The 26,034-nt window shown below is 36.1% G+C and overlaps 1 protein-coding gene across 1 annotated transcript in view; it reads left to right on the top strand.

Moving 5' to 3' along the window:
* The window catches only part of adgrv1 (adhesion G protein-coupled receptor V1), a 697,787-nt gene that overhangs the window by 349,150 nt on the left and 322,603 nt on the right, over positions 1-26,034 (top strand). Inside the window, exons 66-71 of the mRNA XM_051930189.1 lie at positions 1,345-1,543; positions 3,407-3,626; positions 10,745-10,984; positions 12,397-12,546; positions 16,185-16,658; positions 18,629-18,772. Coding sequence (XP_051786149.1) covers positions 1,345-1,543; positions 3,407-3,626; positions 10,745-10,984; positions 12,397-12,546; positions 16,185-16,658; positions 18,629-18,772 — 1,427 coding nt within the window. The remainder of the gene's footprint in view (positions 1-1,344; positions 1,544-3,406; positions 3,627-10,744; positions 10,985-12,396; positions 12,547-16,184; positions 16,659-18,628; positions 18,773-26,034) is intronic.

The following is a 26,034-nucleotide window of genomic DNA, read 5'->3' as shown; positions in this document are numbered from 1 at the left end:
TTAATGTAGTATAGGAGAAACTATTCTAATAAACTAAATTTTGACAGTGCTTTTGGACTTGCACAATTTACACAGTTTAAGCATCCCTACAAATGAATTTGAATTTTCAATGGCAATAAAACAATTAAAGTGGCAAAAGAAAAAATGCTTAAAGACAGTATACAGTATAGTAAAATATACAAATATATAATAAGAGAAAAACATTTAAACACATCAAAAAGATGTCTCATATCTTGAATGATAAAATGTCTAAAAAAGAAATGAGTATACAAAATAAGGAAAATTGAGCAAAAATTTAAAACTAAGCAGAAATCAAATTACAAAATAATAAGAAAAATGATTATCAAAAAAGTTTGCTTTGTTAAATATACAGATTTGAAAATCAAAGCAAAAATAAAAATAATGGTAACCAAAACATAACAAAACAAAGTCAGCAATCCGAAAGAAGCAAAAAGGAGAACTTGTGCATAATACAGGAATTCAAAAATGGAAGCTGTTTAACAGAAGCTTGTATGCTAGCAGGGTAGACAAGCCTCTCGGCTCTTCATAAAGGCTGATGGTGGTCCTTCAGTTGCAGAATTAATGGATCCCACCCGCTTAGGTTCAACATAGAGTTCAAAAGGACAATGAACTAACAAATACACAATCAGCATAGGATAATAATACAAAATAATCAATAGAAAAGACAGTGAAGACTAAGAAATAATAAAACACCAACAGAAAGAAAGAAAAACATATCCAATAGTAAATTACAAAAGAATTCTTAAAAGACAAACACAGGATAACTAAAGGGAAAGAACTTAAAGCCAGCCCTGGCAAAGCAATACCCCACTTTCATTCCTTTCTTAATATATTGCTATGAAAATTATTTCTGGGTTCTCTTTCATTGTCTGATTAATTGCTATCAGTCATTAGACTTTATGCAAGAAAGAAGTATGTCAGTACAGGAAAAAATGAATTCCAAAGTGTGATCAATAGTGCTGGAGGTCAACTTGATGTACGGATCATATCTACTAGCGGAAAAAACATGCTTTAGAGTCATTGCATGAAAACGTTGGAAAGGAAATCATATACACAAAGTAAAATTCAGTATAAACCAGAGGGTAGCACTGAGACAAACCTGCACCCATTCTGACAGTAGATGATGCTGTAAAAAACAAATGTATGTAATGTAAGTCAATAAACAACAAACCATGATTTGATTGGGGAAGCAAGAAATAAGCATATTCTCATTAATTTGGGAATACCGTTAAGAAAATGAATGGACGAATGAATTGTCACTTTGGAATGTTAAGTACAAGCTGTTAAAACTCCACCTGTTTTTACTTGTAATCTCCTTTGCAGTAAGCGAGGACGTTGGGATGCTTCAGATTCCAGTATTTCGAAGGCAAGGCACATTTGGATTGGTAACTAGCGAATACATTTCCAAGGGTTCTACTGCTCTCCCCAACATGGACTATGTACTTCCTAATGGCTCAGTTGTTTTCTATCACGGGCAGAACCAGAGCTTTATCAATGTGTCAATCATTGATGATACAGATCGGTAAGAATAACTTTTTACACTGAAATTTCATAACAAGTACTACTACTGACACTATACATGACCATTCTGATGTACATTTTACTAGATTATCCCACTCTTTCCACAAAATTAACTGCTCAACCTAAGACTGCAGGTTTAATTGACTTTGAAAAATGCATTTTAATGGGTGCCAGATTAAATAGAGTCCTTTTCAGGAAAAGCAAGTTCTTTGTGTCATATCTTGTGAGGTGTCCTCACTGTCGTCCACATTGTTGCTCACACTGGCCTTATGGGACACCTCAGAATTGGACTGCACATTGCTGCTAAAGCTGCTAGAAGCAGTGATATTTGCCCATTACCTGACTTGAGTATCTGTAACATTGATCACATTTGTTTCATCTGCAGTTTTTACAGCTTGTTGAAGTCATCATTTTGGTTTATTATTTGAAAATATCAGGTATAATTTTCAGAGAAACAGCGTTTTTTTTCTTTTCGTTGCACCACTAAGCTCTCGTTTTGAAGGATCACCTATTTTAACGGTTTTTTTTATGTGGCTGACACATCCAATGCACATTCTCATAGAAGTGACAAACCAGACACTTGCTGTGATTGTGCCCCACATGTATCAACCAAACAGGACTCAGATTTTTCTATTAAAAGCTTTTTATTTAGGTCTGATTGGACGTATTTATAATCATGAAGATCGAAGTGAGTTAGGTGCTAGAGAGAAAAATGCCTGTGCACTTGGTAAAAACATGGACATTTGTTTTTATTAGGCATTGTTTTTTTGCTTCTCCTAATGCCCCTTTGCTAGAAGTGTCCCAGTATGTGCACCTGAATCATTCTTGTGATAGATCTGGCCATGGACTCAGACTATACAGTATGTCTGCTTCGACCTTAATGTCTTTTTGCCTCACCATGTGTTTAGTTACACTCTATGGTACAGATTTAAAAACCCATAAGGGCATGCTTGGACACATTTGTGATCTGACTAGAAACAAGTGATAGTTTATTACACTTTTTAATAACTGAGGTTGCACACAACACATAGTTAAAGTTTTATTTTTATTGCCTTCACAGCCACCTTTCTTTAATTCACTAAGCATGTAAAAGTTATTATGTAGCTTTATAAATGTGAGGAACCAAAATGATTCATGTCCACACAATTTTGCTTTCTCTGTCCATTCCCAAATTTTTATTTTGTGCACTTCTATCACCTTATAACAATACCCTATCTTTGGATCTGTAAAACTACTGTATAACTCTCAGTTTAACTGGCCCATCTTATTCTCTCTGTATTGTAAAGCCCACCAAATTTATGCATGTTTTATTTTACCAGTCGAGCAAAGAAATCATTGGAAAAGAAAGGTAATGGGAACATAGATTCGTACATAACTGCTGCATGCCAGTGGATTTAAGAAAATATCAATGGATGAGATTGTGGTTCTGGAGCATTACAGCATTTATCGTTGCCAAAGCCATCAAACATACACTCTGTCCAGACTAACTAATCTTTTTTTCTGCCTTGCATAGTGACCACTTCATAAACATTAAATTGACAATATGCTTGTTTTAATATTACTATGGCTGGAGTAAAGGTAGGTTAAGGGACTTGCTAAAAGTCACGCAGTGAGTCAGTGTCAGGAATTCACACTGTAATGTTGTCTTGTACAATATCTCTTGATTTACCACAACAGGCTGACAGGGAGCACCATTCTATGGTATGGTTTAACAACAAAAAAATCCTTCCCAAACAACAGTTAATACTCTTGTCTGTCTTCTTCACCAGGAAAAAAAAAAGTAGAAGTGACGTGAAGTAAAATCTTGGATATTCTCTCCTGAGTTAGAAACATTATGGTTAAATCTCTTACCTTTTACTTCTAGGGAATACGATGAACATTTTGAGATCCAGCTAACAGCTGCCAGTGGAGGAGCTGTTCTTGGAACAAACCTAACCACCAGAGTGACAATTGCTAAAAGTGATTCACCAAATGGTTTGGTTAGATTCCTCAATCAAACTCAGCTGATCATCCCAAACCCGAATTCAACCTTAGCCCTAACATTTGTGCTTGAGAGGACAGGAGGACTAGCAGGAGCTGCTGAAGTAAGTAAAATGAAAAATTTTCCAATCAGTTTTCAGGAAAAGGAATCCAATACTGTGATTATTCTTTTATTTTTGTTGTTATTCTTATACATCTATCATGGACAGCATTTTGACACAGTGAATAATTCTGGTTTAGACACAGTTTCTACACAGTTTGCACATCTGTGGTAAAGTGCATTTATGGGTCTGTGGCAATGTGTGTTTTTAGTTATAAAAGCAGTGTGTCTTGGGTTTCCTGGGTATGGCCATGGGGTGTTTGATGTGGAGGTGAGCTGATTACCTAATTAACTCAACTGTTCCACATTGGTACCACAGGAATTAGGACACTACACCTGCAGGAGCATAAAGGAGTCCTGGAGAATGAGAGAGGGGCAAAAAAGAAAAGAGAACAGAAAATGAGAGAAAAATTTCAGAAGTAAAATCAAGGGAGAGAGAAAGTGAAGATGAAAGTCAGGATTGTGCAAGAGCTGGTGCGCTAGAGAAGAGGCACAGTGGTAGGGAAAGTAGCCCTATACGGAGCAGCGGTGCTTCAAGGGTGAGGTCGCTCATGGACATGGAGGGATGGAAGTGGGGACAAGAGCCATTAAATAAATGGATGACATTGTTTTTAAGGGGGTATCTCCTACTCGTGTGCAGACCTTAAAGGATGAGCAGGGGAGACGTTTTATAGAGAGGCACTGAAGATCGCGGTTTTTAATGAACAGCTCTTAACTGTGTTTTAGTCTGATTTTTAACCTCTTCTTGCATTATTTATTCTTAATGAATTTTAACCTCCACATGAACATTTATTAGATTATTTACTTATTGAAGGAGTATTAACTTTATTTATTTGGACAACTTTGTTAAATAAATTTGCACAATGCACTTTACACCATCCCTTGTTTTTTTTGTGTCCTAGTCACCCTAGTGCATCTCATTCTGTGACAATGATGCCCTGGGTTCAAGTAGGAGTATGCCAGCTGGGGCAACTCAGGCATAAAAACATCCTTCTCATGTCTTTGAGGGTTCCTTTGTGGGTACTTTGTGGGTTTTGCTCCTTTGTCTCATAAGAGGTTAATTGCTAGTTGTAAAAGTCCTCACAGGTGGCGCAGTGGTAGTGCTGCTGCTTTGCAGTAAGGAGACTGTGGAAGATTGTGGGTTCGGTTCCTCCCTGTGTGGATAGTGCTTTGAGTACTGAGAAAAGCGCTATATAAATGTAATGAATTATTATTAAAACTGACAGTCTGCTGTGCAATAAATTTTGGGTGAGAGTTATTTCTGATCTTTGCCAATTGATAGGTACTAGCTCCCCATGACCCAAACTAATACATGTGTCACAAAATGGATGGGCAACTTTTAACTAATTTTTCCATTTCATATCTGAAACTACTCACTTAAACAGAACCTTCAATAAAATGAACTCTTTTGCAAATAGTAGCTAGTACTGTTTACTCATAATTCCAACAACCTGCCCAGTGTCTGTGTGGAGTCTGCACATGAAACTCATGTCCATATGAGTTGTCTCCACATACTCAGAATTTCCTGTTTCATTCTAAAAACTTCATGCTAGATAACTGATCTCAGTTTTATGTCCCATCCAGGGGATTGTGCTGTTTTTTAAGAGAACGGTGTCCCCATCACCACAATGAGTCATTGGGATACATACATATACCACAGGGTAAGCAGCACCTGATGGCCTCACCAACTCTTCTTTCAGAAGCAACCCAAGCTTTTCCTATATGGTCTCTCACCCAAGTACTGGCTGGGCCCATACATGCTCAGCTTCAGGTGGATTTTGCCATTCTGAAGTGCTGGTGGTATGGCTGCTGGCCATAAAAAGCATCCACTGTTTGCTCCAATAATTAATTATTCCTTTTTGTTATTTTCAGGAGTTATTTACGTTCATTGTTATTAAAATTTGTTCCTTTTTTTTGGCATCTAATTATTCTTACTATTATGATGATGATGTCAATTTTGCCAACACCCTCCGAACTCCACCATACTAATCAACCCCCAACCGCCATACAACCTCCCCCTCCATCCCCACCCTTCACTAACTGTATATTGCCTTTGATTCCTGAATGTCTAATCATTTTCCTCTGATGATGACACCTGGCAGGCTGGCAAAAGCTTAGGAATAAAAAACTATTTTAAGATACCTGGCTCATTTTCCATATCTTAGACCTTCGCATCTATATGTATACAGTAATCCCTCGCTACTGTATATCACGCTTCGACTTTTGCGGCTTCACTCTATCGCGGATTTTATATGTAAGCATATTTAAATATATATCGCGGATTTTTCACTGGTTTGTGGGTTTCAGTGGGCAATGGGTCTTTTAATTTCTGGTACATGCTTCCTCAGTTGGTTTGCCCAGTTGATTACATACAAGGGACGCTATTGGCAGATGGCTGAGAAGCTACCTAATCAGAGCTCGTATTACCTATTAAATAAAACTCCTCAAATATATTGTGAGCACGGGGGCTGTTCGCACCCCTAGAGGATACTGCCTCTCCTCAAAAAACGCTGAAAGACTACCTTCACATTGCTCCATTCCTTGCTGGGCTTAGTTGTGGTTGCTTTGTTGCACGCTATGCTTCCCGCACGGTGCTTCACATACTTAAAAACCCAAACAGCACCTATTGATTTTTGATTGTTTGCTTTTCTCTCTCTCTCTCTTGCTCTGATATTCTCTGCTCCTGATGGAGGGGGCGTGAGCAGGGGGGCTGTTCGCACCCCTAGAGGATACGGACACTCGTCTAAAAATACTGAAAGACTACCTTCACATTGCTCCCTTCCTTGCTGGGCTACCTTGCAGCTGCTTTGTCAAGCGACATGCTTCCTGCACGGTGCTTTGCATACTTAAAAGCTCGAATAGCACCTATCGGTTTTTGATTGTTTGCTTTTCTCTCTCTCTCTGACATTCTCTGCTCCTGACGCACACTCCTTTGAAGAGGAAGATATGTTTGCATTCTTTTAATTGTGAGACGGAACTGTCATCTCTGTCTTGTCATGGAGCACGTTTAAACTTTTGAAAAAGAGACAAACGTTTGTTTGCAGTGTTTGAATAAAGTTCCTGTCTCTCTACAACCTCCTGTGTTTCTGTGCAAATCTGTGACCCAAGCATGACAATATAAAAATAACCATACAAACATATGGTTTCTGCTTCGCAGATTTTCACCTTTCACGGGGGGTTCTGGAATGCAACCCCCGCGATCGAGGAGGGATCACTGTGTATGTGTATATATACACTACTTGTTAAACATTTTAGAAAACCTCAGAATTTCCAGTATTTCCTTGAAGAAGGCCCATTTGTAATATTCTCATATTTCCTTTTTTTCAGTTTTTGCTAACGTAAACTTTACATTTAAATCTCTAGCAGTTTACTGCTTACTTTTCCATCATTTTAGGACTTATAAGACTGGATACAGGAAGATTAGACTATATAACATGTAAGCTGGCTGTTTATTGCTTATTTAAAGTTCTAATTTTTCTTCGCACAGATAATTATTTTTACAATAGCAAGGTTTTATGGATAATGTCTGATGTTGTGAGGAGTTGTTGCCTTGTTTTTGATCCTGGTTCAAGTAGAAGATTCTTCATGCATTGGAGTGAAATCTTTCTCTGTTTCATGATTCCTTGTCCATGGTACGCTTTGCTTTCCCTACTCGCCTCTTTCTGTCTTCTCTCTAAATTCCTGAATAAAGCATCTGTCTTTCTGGCACAAAACTTTAGATGCTGATATTCCCTTCTTGAAGTAATGGCTGCTCCTCAGCAGACTGGGCTGAGTGCTTGGCTTGACACACTGGATCTCAGCTTTTATGTCCACAAAAAGGAAGAATGGGTGACCTTACCAGCTCTCCAGGGAGAGAGCGTGTAGTAGTCTGTTAGTTTATGACAGAAGGATTTTAGAATGTAATTTTGAAGAATGTGCACAGAGTGCCCATGAGGAATATCCAGTCACTCCACAATTTCAGTGAGTGTGTTAAGAGACAATTGCTGAACTTCACTTAACTTGCCATTCTCTGCAAACCCCTGTAGGGCGAAGCTAGTTTATAAAGGAAAATTTAACCTTTGCCTGATTGGATTAAAGTCACTTTCATTTACAAAATCAGTGTCTTCTAATAGGTGAATCATTCTGTCCATCTTAGTTGTCATCCCTTGAATCATCAGTCTTTGTCCTGCCTGGAGTCTATTTTTGCACTCTTTTGCTAGAGATAGGGCCTTGGCAAAGATACCAGGCCACCTCTGATTTTGTTTGTTATCAAATGAAGTACACGCAGTTCCTAGTACGCAGTTCCTAGTTCCTAGAAGAGTTCAGCCACTTTCATGAATGTAGCTTGGGAATCTATGTTGGGGGTTTTCTGCAGCTGGAGCTAAATCTGCTGCCTTAATAGGCCTTGTGTTCTCCTAAGGCCTAACAGATTGGGCAATGCTCACTCAGTCCCATATATTATAACAAACAAACAACAACATCTCTCCTCAAACATATAAAGAATTACAAAGTAAATAAGAAATGTATTATTACTTGGCTAAAGATAAGAGAGCAATCACAATGAGACATTATAAAGGTATATGGCTGAAGGTTTGAAAGACCCAGTAGCGTTTCTTGGCCCACTAGTGCTAAATAATTTGTTGACTTAAAGTACTCAAGTACTTCATTTTCTCCTCTGCCACTATCTTCAGGGAGTCAGAAGCCCTACTATCTTCAGGGAATAAGAAGCCCATACCATAAGTGAGCCTGCCTTCTTTATCAGCTTGTTGATCTGATGGTCCTCTTTTGATAGACTGTTGCCAGCCAGCATACCAAAGCTTTGAAAACTGGCCATCACAGAGTTGTAGAACATGTAAAGGATGTCTCCTTAGAATAAAGAGTCTGTTTTACCCTTTCTTTTGTAGCTCCAGCCTGTCATTGATATGGACCCACAAGTACTCACAGCAGTGCACCATCTCCACATCTACTCCCTGAATAGTAATTGGATGTAGAAGCTCTTTGGTGCAGAAAAAGTCAATAACCAGTTCCTTAGTTTTGCTGATTTTAAACTGCAGACAGTTCTGTTTGATACAAAGTTACAAGATACAAGATACAAAGTTCTCCACCTGGCTCCTATACTCTCTCTCTCATTCCCCTTTGTGAATACACGGTATTAGTGCAGAATCATCAGAGAATTTCTGCAAGGGACCTCACCTGCTGTTAAAGTTATAGTCCAAGACAGAAAGGATGAAGAGAAAAGGTGACAGGACAGTTCCTTGTGGTGCTCCAGTGTTGGTCACATCCTTATCAGAGACACAGACCTTGAGCCTCAGAAATTAGATAGATAGATAGATAGATAGATAGATAGATAGATAGATAGATAGATAGATAGATAGATAGATAGATAGATAGATAGATAGATAGATAGATAGATAGATAGATAGATAGATAGATAGATAGATAGATAGATAGATAGATAGATAGATAGATAGATAGATAGATAGATAGATAGATAGATAGATAGATAGATAGATAGATAGATAGATACTTTATTAATCCCAAGGGGGAAATTCACATACTCCAGCAGCAGCATACTGATAAAGAACAATATTAAATTAAAGAGTGATAACAATGCAGGTATACAGACAGACAATAACTTTGTATAATTTTAACGTTTACCAGCCCCCCCGAGGGTGGAATTGAAGAGTAGCATAGTGTGGGGGAGGAACGATCTCCTCAGTCTATCAGTGCAGCAGGACAGTGACAGCAGTCTGTCGCTGAAGTTGCTCCTCTGTCTTGAGATGATACTGTTCAGTGGATGCAGTGGATTCTCCATTATTGACAGGAGCCTGTTCAGCGCCCGTCACTCTGCCACGGATGTCAAACTGTCCAGCTCTGTGCCTATAATAGAGCCTGCCTAACCTCACAAGTTTGTCCCGGCATGAGGCGTCCCTCTTCTTTATGCTGCTTCCTCAGCACAACACCGCATAGAAGAGGGCGCTTGCCACAACCATCTGATAGAACATCTGCAGCATCTTATTGCAGATGTTGAAGGATGCCAGCCTTCTAAGGAAGTTTAGTCGGCTCTGTCCTTTTTTACACAGAGCATCAGTATTGGTAGTCCAGTCCAATTTATCATCCAGGTGTACTCCCAGGTATTTATAGGTCTGCACCCTCTGCACACAGTCACCTCTGATGATCACGGGGTCCACGAGGGGCCTGGTCCTCCTAAAATCCACCTCCAGCTCCTTGGTTTTGCTGGTGTTCAGTTGTAATTATGGTCAGCCAGAGAGATAGTCCATTATACAGGTAAGCCTTGTACATACTTTTGCAAGGAATGGAAGTGGCTTCTTGTAATCCTAAACTGGATACACAAAGTGAATAAAAAATGAATGGATGAGATCAGAATTAGGACATTTCTAGGAATATGTACTTGAACTCACTTTGACTTTGTTACCAGAAATAAATATATAGATGCAGCATGATTATTAGCTTCATTTCTGATATAGAGAGGGACACACAATGGGGTGGCACACTATAGACCACATCCAGAAAAAACCTTTGTAAATGTTTGTATTTTTAACATATTAAATTGTTTCATATTATGTGGGTTTACATTGAAAAAACTTGGCTTTGAATGTGTGAAGTCTTTGACATTCTGTTTACAGTGTGCTAACAGATCATTTGCTAAACTAAAAAATGTAGCCAAACTGAAAACTATGTTTTATATTTCCGAGAATTTTAAATTTTCTCACTTTGGTCCTACAAACTTATTCCAATTCAGATAAAAAGTGTTTTATTTGCCATAATCCAGCAACAGAATTTACAGAATTTATATATATATATATATATTTAAAAAAAAACATCCTTCTAGATTTATTGAATATCACATTCAAGTAAGTTTTCGTAGGTCATAAGAGTATTCATCAGAAAATGAAACTTTTGAACAATAAGAATCAATTGTTATATAGACAAAAAATCTGAGGTACACCTCAGTAGTTGCATTATGGAACACTTTGATTTTACTCTATGCCCAGATTATTAAATGATAAATGCCCATAAAATTAAACGATTGAATCAAATATAAATTACAGAATGGCTAACTGACGGTATACATTTTAAAGGCTGATTTTATATTTAACAAAACAATGTAATCTTTCACAGGTAACTTGGAATATTCTAGGACCAAATTCAAAAGATGTTCTGCTGCCTGGTAACACTGATATTGGTGAACCATTAAATGGATCATTCTCATTTCGTGATGGAGAGGGTGGTGTGAGAGCAATCACACTTAAGATTTTACCCCATAGTGACGTGGAGGTGCAAGAGTCTTTTATCATCAAATTAAGCCTTCTTTCAGGTGAAATGGATATTGATGCAAAAGCAGGCAACATAACCTTAATAGTAAGTAATGAAAATATTTGGGGACATTTACTTGTTAATAAAAAGGCACTGAAAGGAATACATGCAGAAGCAGTAAATTATTCATATTGATTTATTGTCATTGTACCTTATAATGCAATAAAATATAAAATATGTACTTTAATGCAAGTAGTTAACATATTGTACTGTAAGGTATAATAATAATAATAAACTGAAATGTAAAATTATCTTTCATTTTGGTTCTGATTAAGGTTCACAGTTAATACTCACATTAATCACACAACAGTTGGAAAGACTGGTTAGCAAGTGTTTCAATTAAATCTACAGCTGCTTTTCCTTCAGTGACAGCTGAAAATCAAATATGTTATGTTTTTTCTTGTTTTATTTGAATGATACTGGAAAATGCTATTAATCAAACAAGAAATCAAGTTTATAATTTGTAAGCATTTTGAGAAAAGTGTATAGTGTTAAGGTCCTGTTAACTCAATTTGGACTGTTTAATTATTAGCAAAATTATGGTGTTTTCCAAAAAATATGTTTACTTTCATGATCATAAATTGGTATGAAAAATGAATGAAAGAATTAAAATAAAAGGATTTAAAATAAAAAGTCTGTTGAAACATTGGTGGCCATAAAAGTTAGTTAACATACTGTACCAATAATAATTTATATCCCTTTGAGGAAGCTAGTAAATTAGAAAAATAAGGAAATGCAGCCATCAAACGAAAGAATCGTTAATAATTTGTGATTTATGCCATCAAGACTGTTACTCGTTTTCTTAGTGTAGAGACACCCATTTCCATTTTTATCTTCACTTGAAAATTTCACAAGGGGTTAGGCTGAGCATTTTGATGAATTGTTGTAATAAGCAAAAACAAGTTTTACATTAGGTATACCTAAGAGAATTATCATGTAATTATAAAATGCATAGCTGTATTTGTTCCTCTATCCATGACTTATTTTATCATGTGACTTTATGGTGGTCTTGTTTTATATTTAATTACTAAAATAGTACTAAATAACACAGAAAGAATGGCTACTTATGACAAGCCCTGGGAGTTTTTCCTTGACAGATGACTTTACAGGCTTTCAAGTGATGACATGACATTAATGGAAGGCCGTTATAAAGTTCAACTTTCTAAGTGCGTTTGTGATGTCATCAGAAGTGGCATTTGCATTTCTTACTGAAATTTTATGGATTTTTCATCGTCACATATATTTTTATTTCTGCTAGAAAGGGAACTTTGACAGATGATGAGGATCAGCCTCTATTTAGAAAAACTTTTTTTAATATATAAATAATTATTGGGTGGTAAAGTGAGCATTCATTTTTTTAATCATGAAGTGCCTAAAGAAAACAAAATGCACACTAAGACATCAGTTTAATAATATGTAGGTGCCTCTTTATGTTTAGAAGGTTCTGTTTTTTGCAGATCCAGAAGTTTGGAGATCCCAACGGAGTTGTTCAGTTTGCTTTAGATGCTTTGATGGAAAGGACCTTTATTGAGCCAAACAATTCTGGAGGACCACTGAGCATCTCTTTTCCAGTCACCAGAGTTCAAGGAACCACAGGCAACATAACAGTAAACCCTTTTTTTAATATAACATTTTGAAATGGGCATATTTAAATATACATATTAAATGTTACATATAATATTTATATTGAAAATTACACTTAAAAGCAATCATTTCATACACAATAATGTCTTAAAGTAAAAGATGTTTGGATGCCAGATCATTTTAAGAAAACCCATGTAGACATTAGACATTCAATCTGTAAATGGAAACGAAAGATCTAACTGCAGTTACACAATAATTGTAACATTTATACAGCAGTATGTAAAGCATACACACTTTTATTCCATTAAATGATCATAATTTTGAAACGAGATTGAACATTGCAGTGTGTTTTTGTTCAAGCCTTAATTCTATTACTACTTTGATTCCAAAACCAATATTTACTCTAAGAATAGAACATAGCATGCAATAATTTAAAGTTTGCTGTGCAATATGATGTTATCCCTTCTTTAAGTTTGCTGGTTTCTTATTTTTTGTTCAATTATTAAATTGCCTGATCTCGTACTTCTGCCTTGGCATACCATAGGGAAAATGGAAAGTTTCATGAAGTGTAGGGCTGAATGGGGCAACTGTAAGATTTTGAATTAAAGGAAACTATGTCATTTTTTGATCTTCCCTATTAGGATATGCAAGTGGTGCTGAATTAATTATGAAAGGCAAAGGGACTTAGGTGGTGGCATGATGGCATTGTTGGTCAGCACTGCTAGTCCAGGGAGGAAGTTTCTTGCTGATTGGTGCTGGTGTAGAACTTGCACATGTCTGTCTGTGTGGAATTTCACCGGGAACTCCAGTTTCCTCCCTCATCACAAAGATATTCAGTTTAGGTGGATCTGAATGAGTAAATGTATTGGTGTGTGTGTCATACGATAAGCAGACACCGTGCTCAGCGTTGGGTCCTACCTTGGTAATCTTTGAGTGAGAAGCAGAAATGCAGAGGCTGTTGATATAGGGCAACTAAAGAGAGAAATGTGTAGTTTTGATCCAGGAGATAATATGTTTCCCTCTATTGCTTAAAGCACATTCCATATTTTGAATTGTGAACAAAATATTAAAAGTACAAAGCCTTTTTTGGCATTATACTGTATGTGTTGTTAAGATGGCTTTAAAAGAAGAATGATGATTATTTTAGGATCATATGTCATTCAGAGATTTTAATATACAGCATTTCTGTTTGAAATGTACAGGGTTATTGTATCAAAAAAGGACATGGAAATCAAGCAGACCAGGTCAAATGCTTCTGCATTTCTTATAAACTGTATCGTATAATGCAGGCAAGTTGCAAAACAAAGCTTGCTTCAAATACTAAACGTACCCTGACAAATACATACACGAATTAGTCAGTAGGCTTGAGACCAGCTCAGCCAAACAAAGCTATTTATAGACTGTAATAAGGTGCCTGGGAGGCAGCGAACTCTTAATATAATCAAGAAAGTAGGATGAATGCAAAGAAAGATTGGCAGCTTCTTCAAATGAACACCACAAGCCTGACAATTTGCTGAACAGGCAGGAGATCCTAATGCAGTGTAGTACAGTTTGTACTTGAATCTAAATGCAGCTATTAATCTCGCTGGAAAACAAAGTATTCATTTGTTTATATTAATTCAGGTTTTTAGTTTAGTAAAGGAAAAAATATATTTTAACTGCACTAAAATTGTCTACATGTTGGCATTAAAAATATTAACAAGACATTTGCATGACTGTAATGAAATTTGCAAAGATATTACCAGAACCACTGCCACGCCATTCTTGCGGTTGGGAGCATGCGCTGATACAGCGTGTTGCCGCACCCACTACACGGCAAACCACCTCAGGATCCCAAATTATGGCCAAATTAGCAGAGCCACGCAACAGGTGACACCTCAGCACCACTATAGTTCGGCTTTTTACAGTGGCTGGAGTGCCAATCCTTTCACCAACCAAGGCATAATCCTATTCTTGAAATAATACAAAATTAAAATCAAAGAGAAAAATATAATTTAACAAGTGTAAAAGTGAAATAGGTTACATCCTTCAACAAAAACCTTTATAAATGCCTGAAACATATAGAAAATTATGACAAAATATTGCTCTTGTGTGGAATACCACACTCAATTATTTTAGTATTGACAGTGTCTTCCCATGATTCCATATTGGAATAAACAAGTCTGGTATATGACTGCATTAATGGATATACGAAAATACCTTTCACTTTTCTGCACTGTAGAAGTTTCCTAATCCTGTAATGTCTCCAAACTCATCTAAAGGTCTCAGGTGACTACCTTTCATGGTGAGCCTTGGATCTGATTGTGTTATGGAAATTATTCTTAACCTTTGGTGCCCCCTTCTTGCTCACATAATATTATGTATCAATAACAAATCCTGCCAATAACAAAAAGGCACTTCTTACTGAAGACATTAAAGTAACTACTGCATCAATCCTTCATAATATTACTAATATTATCAATTTCGAGACAAGGAGTCAGAGGTGAAAGGGGAGATCGTCCTGGCTCCCATGGTTTGGGGAGTACCTTGCTAACCAAACCCCTACAGCATGTTATTTAACTCATGACGAGATCAAATCTCTACCACCACAGAAACCCCCACAAGTTTTATGACACACATTTAAAAGACAATGAAATGTAGCCACCCCCCACTTTTCCTACGCAAGTTGGATAGAGTTTAGGTTTCAGATGATAGACGACAAGGCATTATCTAAACTCTGTAGATGTCAGCAAAGCTCTCCAAACTCTTTTTGATAAAGTTTACACTGACTAATAATTTTTTGCTACCTTCAAATTAACATTTCCCTTAGTTTATACTAATTTAAATTTTGTTATTCTGTTCATACCCATCAATCACACCTAGTTTTATTCTGTTTCCTAATTTAGATGTTACTTTTATCTAAACTGCATATATATAATAAATTACAACAGCCCCAGCATTTGCCTTAATGAGATGAACTATTAGATATTTAACATTTCAGAAAAAAATCCTGGAACTGTAACCCATCAAAGTATAGTTTTTAACCAATTCTATGCCAGTATTAACATCATAACCTGGTTCCCCACTACTGTTTGTTTTGTTTAGACTTTTTGAAGTTACTTTAAAAATACATTTTGGAAAACAATATTTATTCACATTAAGAACCTTTCTATTTCTCTACATATCTCCTAGTTACACCCATACCATGCATGATGCATGATGATTCTAGAGTCATGTATTGCAAAAGTATTAAATAATTGCAAAGCATTACCCAAGGTGGGGGAAAATGACTTCCCTCTACATGCTTCCCCACCCATCTCCTGTTTTAAAGGAACTGGAGGCACATTTATCTAAGCCACCACTGGCGTTTAGTTTCACGATTAACAAAATACTTCCTGATAAACTATGCCTAGAATAATCAGTAGTAAGCTAGCACGTAGAGTATATACAGTAGTATCTGATTGATATGGAGGAACCGAACATACATAATTACTTACCAAGTAAAACTCTTGCATTGAGTGATATTTATTTACCTACCTAGTAAAACTTACTTCTTACTGATGAATATTCAACTGGTGACCTGTACTTAACTGGGGAAAATGTATATAAAAATACTGCATAAATTTATCAAAGAAAATGTTAATGCTTATTTGTATTTGTGTTTATTTTTTAAATAATGCAGGTTTTTTGGGAGATCCGCAGCAATTCTGATATGACAGGGGATTTTTTGTCTTTCCAAGGCTCAATAACAATTCTTGACATGCAGCGATCTGGGGAAATAACAATTAAACTTTTGCCGGATGACATCCCAGAAATGGATGAGCTTTACTCTGTATGGTTAACTTCTGTGGATGGAGGAGCAGAAATAGATATTAATAAGAATTCATCACGGTTCACGGTGAAAAGCAATGATGACCCTCATGGCCTTTTTGCAATATATTCACCTTTGCAGTCTGTGACTGTGGGTCAAGATTTGATGCGTTATATTGTACTTAATGTCACTCGTCTAGCTGGAACCTTTGGGAATGTGACGGTGGAATATAAGATAACAGCAAACACACCAGGAGGAGACTTTTTTATGGACAAGGTTCTAGGAAATCTTATCATTAGAGATGGTGCCAAATTTGGGACTAGTACCGTTCCAATCAGTAATCAGGTGGGTATTGAAAGGTTGAGTAGTTTACATACAATTTGTTTTCTAAAAACAGAAAATATTTAAAATATTAATTATGAGCTATTGACATCCATTTAGGACTATATGTGTGAGTTTAGAAAGATTTTAATCTACAAAATGTTGGAAAATCTCTGAAAAGACAAATAGTAAAAATAATAAAAATGACAGTATATATGGCAAAATTTAAGATATTCAACTATCTGTCCATTTTTAAAACCTCCTTTCTACAGAACTATGGCTGACGTATACAGTATATAAATATAGCACATGTGCAGTAAAATTATATAGATATTGTATTACTAGGGTGTTGTACCGTGTTAGCCATTATGAATGTAGAGAAAAGCCAAGCAAAATGACACCTTTTATTGGCTAACTAAAAAGATTACAATATGCAAGCTTTCGAGGCAACTCAAGATGTAAATCTTGCCTGAAGAAGGGGCCTGAGTTGCCTCGAAAGCTTGCATATTGTAATCTTTTTAGTTAGCCAATAAAAGGTGTCATTTTGCTTGGCTTTTCTCTACATAGATATTGTATATAATATATTCATTTCCAAAACAGATTGTTGTTCTTTCTCTTTTGTAGTTGCATAATATCAGATTTTGTATGTTTTTGAAAACCTTTATTTTTTTAAACAGGTTTTACTGTACTTTTAGCAAAACATTACTGTATAGAACATTTTTCCATATTTTTGTAATGCACTATATTCCCATCAATTGCCCCAAAATTCTCGCCTTCCTTTTCACATGGCCTAGAAGATGTAGTCTGTCTATAGGCTGGTCCTGGTTGCATTTAGCTTAGCTGCAACCTCTGCCACCACCTTTGTTGAGCCAGTGAAGTCTGGTGGGATAGTCTTTTATTAAATTAGTGGCTTGGACCAACTCAATGAACTAACACGCTACAGCCTTTGTGGGTTTATTAAACAACAATAGTTATTGAAACCATTCGACCACCATTTTTTATTGAAATTCTTATGTACAGTTTATTCAAGTTTGTGGGTGTAAGTGAATTCATCTTTTACCTAAGGAAGAACAAGCAGCAAACACTTCTCAGTGCTGCTCCACGGATGCTGATGGAAATGCAGATCTCTCTCTGTGTATTTTCAGCAGTCCCAAGTGACCCTTATCTACACCTCTATGTTTAATGAGACGGTATTATTGCATCCAATTTTGATCAAAAAGTTATATAATCTGAAGTCCTAAACACATCTCCTGCTATCCTCACCCCATCAGGGATTAGCAAAACAAACTACATTTTCACTGTATCTTAAGAACCTTGCACTCTGCCATTCCTCATTTGTTACAATTAAACTGCTTCTTCAACTCTTCTGAGTTTTGCAAACTCTTATCAGATACAGACTAAACAACTATATCATCCAGCCCAAGATCTTCAATTCATAGTGATTTTGCTCTTTTAAAAATCAATAGGTCCTGTGGGAGGCACCCTTTACCGGAAACAATGCCACTTCTCCCCTGTTGACACAAGAGTCAGTTTGAATCTTCATCATAAAACACATTACTCACAGACAGTTATCACAGGGTTCTCTTCTGTCTCCATAGCTGTTTGCATTTCAGGTTTTTTGTCCAACCTTAGACTCTCACTCTCCTCTCTATGTATGTGTGACTCCCTTGAGTATGGCAGGGGATTTCAGGTTCTGATTTCTGTGATTTGACTGTTTTTCGTTGGCTCTCTGCTTCTTGTCTCTAAAGTCAGACAGATTTTGGTATGATATGGAAATTAATTAAATAAATGCTAATAACACACTTAAATGATGGAACCTTAAGGAGCAATAGAAGAAGAACCAGAACATTTAGTCTAAGGAATTTGAAAATTTGTTGTTTATAAGAAGATTAGACCAAAGATGTCTAAGAGATGAATAATCAATTTAAACTATTAACTGCAGTGAAACTGTGCAGAAAGTGTTGCAAATAAAATCTTTATATTTTTTCCCCCAGATATTTTATGCAGTTGGATTCAACTTTAGTATTGAATTGTCTAATGTTACCTTAGTGAAGGGGCAACCTGACATCCCCCCTCGCATTCAGGCAGGAGCAAAGACAGCACTGGTGTACATCCCTGAAGAAGCTGCCAATTCAGAGGTACTGTGTTTTTGGAATAATAATCTTACCATTACAGTTTGTTGTTTAATAATGAACTGAACATGAGTCAGAATCAGATTTGCATTACTGTTTGTACAGAAAACTGTTCCTTGGTTTCCGTGTCAGATGTACTTACTCATAATTTCTAATGGTATCCCTGAGTACATGATTCACTGTTTCATTGAAGGAATGTTCCAGTTTTATCAATGCCTTTCAGACTTTTAAAAACCTGGATTAGGTCACCACTTTGTCATCTTCTCTTAAGACAAACCAGGTTTAATCCTCTAGGTGTGTCAGAGAACAACATGTCCTTTAGTCCAGGGATGTCCTTGGCTTTTCTTTCCACAACTTCTACAGCAGCTATTAAGTCCATTTGTTATGTGTGAAACCAGACTGCACATGGGACATCATATGTGGTTTCTTCTTTTATTTTTAGTAGTTTTTACAATACAACTTAATAGATGATTTTGATAATGGCCTAAACATCGAGAATATTGTATTAATTTAAACCCAAAATGCTTTTCAGAGGCTGCTTCCTGTCCATTTTTTATTTATAATGTTCCATTTGTCTGTTTGCACCGAAACCTGTATAGTCTTACATTGTGCTTCATTTTAGTTCATCTGCATGGTAAGTCTGTTTCCCTCTTTTTGTTTTACCATGCAGTCAGTTATGAATGTTGTGTACTTCACAAGGCAGAAGCAGTGGAGTAAATATCCTGACACTGCTTTCTTCATTATACTTTACACTTTATATACATCACTTTATACATTGTACATTACACTTTAATAAAGTGTTTAAAAAACAAATATTTTGAGGAAGATCTACAGGAAATCTATGGGAATAAAATCAACAACCACATTTGGTTTGCAGAATAAGAGAAACACTAATTTTGTCATTTCAGTTACAGCATTACAAAAGACATTGTTAAATACATGCCTCATTTTTACCACAAGGTGACACTGTAACCACAAAAAAAAAAAAAACTTGCCTTACGGTGGATACAGAAAGTGTTCATAACCTCTTCACTTTTCTGCACCCTTTATTGCTTCGTAGGTTTAACTTTAAATTAATTAAAGTAACTTTTTTCCCATCAATCTACACTTAATAACTTATAATGACAAAGTGAAGGCATTTTTGGAAAAGCTGGCAGAATTACTAAAATTCAAAAACTGGAATCTCTCATTTATATAATTATTTAGAACTTTTGCTGTGCTGGGATACTTAGATCATTTCAGATGACCAAGATTCCCCATTCTTTTTCTTCAGTATGATAAATGTATCAAGAAAATTAAAAAAATAAATAACTAAACTGAAATCTTCAATTGCTGAATAATGTCACTTCACTCTTTGTCTCACTCATTTTCAGCTGTGGATGTATAATGTTGCTTAACAAATAAACATTTGTATTTTGTAAATAACACTGCCATCAGGTATAATGTTAAGGTAGAAGCTTTCTTGGACAGTGAAATGCTACCACTGCAAGTCGTTCTAGAGAACGTTGGCCTGGATCAAAGGGTCCTGAATGAAGATTTTTGCATGTTCTACCCTGGATTGGTTCCTGCACTCCGAAAGTGTTAATGGTTTGCTGTAGATAACTCTGGGGTTTAATAAATGTCTGATCAAAAACATACTCAAAAATGTCCATCCATCCATCCATTATCCAACCTGCTATATCCTAACTACAGGGTCACGGGGGTCTGCTAGAGCCAGTCCCAGCCAACACAGTGTGCAAGGCAGGAAACAAACCCCGGGCAGGGCGCTAGCCCACCGCAGTACTCAAAAATGTGCTAGAGTTTTTTCTTTTCCATTGTTATTTTTAGGATTAGCAATAGATAAATAAATACATAAATAACTGTTTAAGTAGCTAGTTTACACAAGACTGTGATATGCCACTTGTTATACTTTTTGAGACAATTTTAAAAGCTTGTAATCCCTGTAGACCAGCTACTTCTGAAATGGTAAGCAGCGGGTAAGAAGCTTTAAATAGCAGTAGCGTAGGAAGTGAGTAAGATAAGGCAAAGGATCAAAGATGAACAATCAGAAGATGCTTGCATGTGTACCATAGATGGGGAAAGAACAAGAAACTTTCTAAGAATGTTTTATTTACAGATCAGTTAATTGCAGATAGGTGACTTGTCACATTTTGTATTGTGATCATTCTGCTGTCTTCTCCCTTTAAAATTAACCCTAACAAAAAACTATATGCTTACATAAAAGTACTTTAATAAGTTAAATATTTGGAAACACTCCTCCCTGTTGATTTTCTGAATTGCACTGAACTGATGTAGAATTCTACATATGTGCCATTTTCTTATATACATATGTAAAAGAAGAAGGTTACAGTTTGGTGGCCAGATCTTAGCCATTAGACATTGTCTGTTTAGACTTGGCATATAACCACTGTGTTTGCTTGGCTTTTTCTTCAGGTAAGCCCTGAGACATGTTTGCTAGTTTAACCTGAAACTCTAAATTGGTCTTGGGTGAGTGAATGAATTAGTGTAACTTGAAGAATTAGTGTACCCTGTAGTAAAATGGTGGCACATCTGGGGTTTGACCAACATTGTGCACTGTGCTACTATAATAGGAACTGTCTCTCTGTGATCCTGAACTAGGTTAGAAAGTAGATGGAATGAGAAATGTCACAGCGGACAGCCCTAGGAACTACCACAGATACAGCAATGGTACCCGAACCCTCAGTCAAATGCATGAAACAACTCTCAGGTTAATGGATCAGGTTAATATTGCTCACTATCGCTGGTTACTCTTTCAAGACGTGCCATCCTCTTGGTGTGGCCATAATTGGAAACCAGCTCTAAAAGAAGAAGAAAACAAATGGGAACTTCTCAGTGTATTACCACTTGCACAAAACATATTGTGAAAGTGGGCATAGGTGATCAAATCTCAAAGGCCAAAGATTAATTTTTTTTTTAAAAAGTAGAGATTTAAAGCCCATGGCTAAAAAATGAACTGCAAACTAGGCAAGCGAAAATCCACAAGCATTAGGCAGAAACAATAATCAAAAAGAATGTAAACATTTAAAAATACAGAATCGCAAATCCATAGATTTTGGATACTCTACACACTTTGATGCAATGGGTTTGTCTAGGGCTGAAAAGCAAAAGGTTCAAAAATAACCCAATTAAAATGCTCTCAAAATAGTAATCCCATAAAAAGTAACAAGTCAAGGCTCTTATTTAGGGTCTGTTCCATATGTATAGTAACACTTATCGATTGTGAACGAGTATAGGTTCAGATGTGTCAGCTATTAATTTTAAAATAATTGTTTTATCAAGAACACAGGGGCATGGTTGGAAACTTTTCAGGTAAAAGTTTGCACAAAATGTTAGAAAGTTTCTCTTTAAAAAAAGAACCACATATATACTGTATATATATATATATATATATATATATATATATATATATATATATACAGAATAAGTGGCCAAGTAGTGTGGTAGTGAGCAGGATGTTAGGGACCTTCATAACCCAACTCTCAGTGAATAGGATTGGTGAGCCTGTTGGGCTGAATGGCATGTTCTCATCACAGTAGTTTCAGTTTTTTATAATGTAAGGTGTAACTATACTGTAATTTCTGTTATTACTATAACTTCAGTTGCACAGAATATGATTTGATGAAGCACATAAAAAGAAAACATCAATGAAACCATGCAAAAAAGTGATATCCAGCGCAAGACTTTTTCCATACAAATATATGATTTTACCAGTAAGTTTCATTATGCAGAATGAAATGAAGAATAATAAGTAGATAGTAACTAAAAAATAATTTCATTCATTTCCCCAGCTGTACAGAGGTTAGCGCACAAATGTGCACAAATGACACTGAACTTTCACCTGCGCAGAGCAAAATGGACTTAAGTGGTTTTATTGAAAGCCAACTGCTTTTAACATTTTAAAGGGCTAATAACTCTGCCAAGTTTCATTTGAATCGAGTGATTTGGGTTTAAGTTGTCATGGCCATCCCTTGAGACACACACACAAACAGGTGTCTCTACAAGAGTCTGCAAATCATGTTCAGTGACAGGGTTGTACTATGGTTAGGCAAGGTTGGGTTTTTCCCACCTTATCAAAAATTAGGACAGACAGAAGATTCATCGTCTCTTTTCTGATTGGTTTGAAGATGACACAGTCCAGAGGAAAACCCAGAGAAATTGTTAAAATGTTAGTGAATCCTAGTGGTTCGACCAACAATTTTAGTTTTTTTGTGCATGTACAACCAAATGTGTAATTATCCCCCAATTCTTAAAGTATTGTTGTCCAACAGATTTCTTCTTTTCCACGACTTTGTAAGGTTTACATTGTATTTATATACTAAAACTGCCTGATAACATTAGTGTAAGTGTAATCCTATATATCTTTATCAAATACACCAAAACTCAAGTAAAAATACTACAGACAGCACTCATAAAAACACCATAGTTGAGGGTCAGCCTGATTACAGTAGTTATCCAAATGAATAACCGTTGTTCAGAAAACCTGTCTGCTGCGATGTAAAACAATGAAGCAAACATCTCTTGTACTGCTTGCTCTTCTGTGGAGAAAAATAGCAATAATGACCTTAACAGTGATATGCTAGGTCAACCCATCTTAAAAACTTTCCTTCACTTGAATATTCAGTGAACATGCTTGATCATTCATCTCAACCTGGTACAACTCCCAGCCTTGGCTCGAATACTTCATAAGCGGGATGTTTGTTGTTGTTTTCCCTACCAGAATTTTGGCATTCTGAACAGTTTTAACACGTTCACAAAATGTGTTTTTACAAATTGAAAAATGGCACTAGAATGTGACAGAGGGTTTCAGAAACATGCTAACAGTCGGTGCCATCTACAGAATGCAGCAGCCTGAACAGAATTTAGGCACAGACAAAAAAACGGGTGAGACTATTTCCTGTTTACTTGCGCAAAATCAAGTAGAAAGAAATCAATACTACATAAAATGTATTGGTGAAATTATGCAATTTTATCTGTAAATGAACTTTCCTTTCAGGGACATTGTGATAGAAGTCATAAAAATCTGAGTGATTTATCTACAGGGCTTTTTTATTCAGCTTTTTGAATGTATCCTGTGTAAAGATTCTAAATTCACAGATATTTTAAAAGCATTTCACAAAACAAAGTGTAGACATTGAAAGGGATATGGAATGAAATTAACATCCTAGAAAATTTGGTGTTACACCTGATTACGATAATGTAAACTTTGTGGGTTTTACATTTAAAGTGATGTGCCAAATTACAGAAAAGACAGGTGTAATGTGGGAATTCTGTCAGTCATGATTATATCTGTCAGCATTTCTGTGCCTGAAGAGCACTTGATTTGTCTACTTGTAGATACAGGATCCCTAAGAACACACATTCTTCAACATCTCAGGCACTGAAAATATTGCCAGTCAGTGCTGTGGATTCAAAGGTAGTGTACAAGTTCTTCTGGAGAAAAAGTATGCTATAGAGATTCCATTCATACGTTGTTATAAGCAACTGTTGCATACACTTGGCAGTAGTTCATTTCATTCAGGAAGAGCTATATTGTAGATTTTTTTGTCTAGTTCTCTTCATTGATTCTTTTACAGACAATACATTTCACAACATAATGTCACTCCAAGACTGAAAAAATTGGTGGAGACTCCATGGACTAGTCACTTTGATGTGACAAGGGCTCTGTTGAAAACAAAGTTAAAATTCTGGAAATTCTCTTGGACGTAGCAAAAGACACAACAATGTTTTGATGGAGATCTGCACAGATGCATCAGGGCTTTTGATTCAAATAAACAGGCAGATCTTTCTTGAAGTGGGAAAGTTCTTGGCCTGTGGTTTTGGATTCTTGAATGCAGCAAGTTTTATCCTATAGTTGCATACTTTGGACAGCCCATACTGTTGGCCTGGTGAACTTATTACTGCCTCACTACAGGCATTAAAAATCCAGGATAATAATTTCTGGGCAGAAGAAGTGGAAGGTCCTGAGATTTCATATGCATCAAAAAGGAAACACTCAGATGGCCTGTAGTATTGTTCAGTAGTCTGTGTGGCATACAGATGCCACCATTTTCCTATGTTAGTCCCTGAACAGATCATTCTTAAACAATTAACAAGGCAAATGTGGAAAAAGAAAACCATCTTAAAAAAAAAACAATGAAAAAACATAAGGTAACACTTTGACAATAACCTAAATATGAGACATTTCTAGACAACACACTTTTAAATTGCCCTGCATCTGCTTGCTGAAGCTGTCACTGAAAACCTGAACAATGAGATTCTTGTTACTAATCCAATGTTGCTGAAGATCATCCCATGTGATGCTCAGATCTTCACAGTGTGTGAATAGCTTCAGGAGTACAAGGTAGCATTTCCTCAGTTACATAAATTGTATGTTACTTCACTGGTAATTTGCATTTCTACAGCATCATGTGAAAGTTCCTTCTCAATACTGTTCAGAATTCTCACTCTTTTTTGTCATTCAGTGCAATATTACAGAAAGACCAATTTAGTCATTTTAGCCCAATTTAGTCATTTTAGCTCATGAGAAAGCAATAACTAAGGCCTTGGACGTGGATGAGTTTGTTAGGGCATTTGCTAAGGTAAACAGAAGACTGATGCTATGATATGACACTGACAGATTCCCCCACTTTGCAAAGGAAAGAACAGACATGTTAGTAGTTGTAACACACCTGAGTAACATTTTACTTGTTAATTTGGTCTGGATTCCATTTATGTGGGAAATTAATATTTAAAAGTGATTATTTTTTCAAGAAAATTATTCTGAGCATCATTCTATTCAAGATGCTGATTAAATCCATTCAGAAACTCTTTGAGTATTACTGTTTTTTTTTTGTTACCAGAGATATGCAGCTTTTAACAGACAAATCTGCAATGTCTAATATTAGCTGTGTTCGTGATTCAAAAAGTTGATTTTAAAAATTGTTCAAATTTCCTAAAGCCTAGCTTTGTTTTTCTATAACTGCTTTTATTTTATTACTAGATCTATGTTTTATTTTTATTGATTAATCAAAAATGTCTAAAATGTAGTATTCATCTCTGGTATTTTAGTACCTATCCTTGATAACCATGTGTCATTTCATAGGCTTTGATAGATTTTATTACAGAAGGTGCACAAAGTTAACGTTACTAAAGAAAAGTTATTCCCTGAAAAGTTATACTCTGGCAGTGTATTCTAGAACCACTCCTGTTCAGGGATGTCTAAATCATTTATACCTGTAGAGGAGAATGATGTGACAATTTGTACCCTG

The sequence above is a fragment of the Erpetoichthys calabaricus genome, chromosome 7, assembly GCF_900747795.2.
Source record: "Erpetoichthys calabaricus chromosome 7, fErpCal1.3, whole genome shotgun sequence".
NCBI classification, from domain to species: domain Eukaryota; kingdom Metazoa; phylum Chordata; class Cladistia; order Polypteriformes; family Polypteridae; genus Erpetoichthys; species Erpetoichthys calabaricus.
The sequence above is the reverse complement of the archived record's forward strand: the minus strand, read 5'-3'. Positions and strand labels throughout refer to the sequence as shown.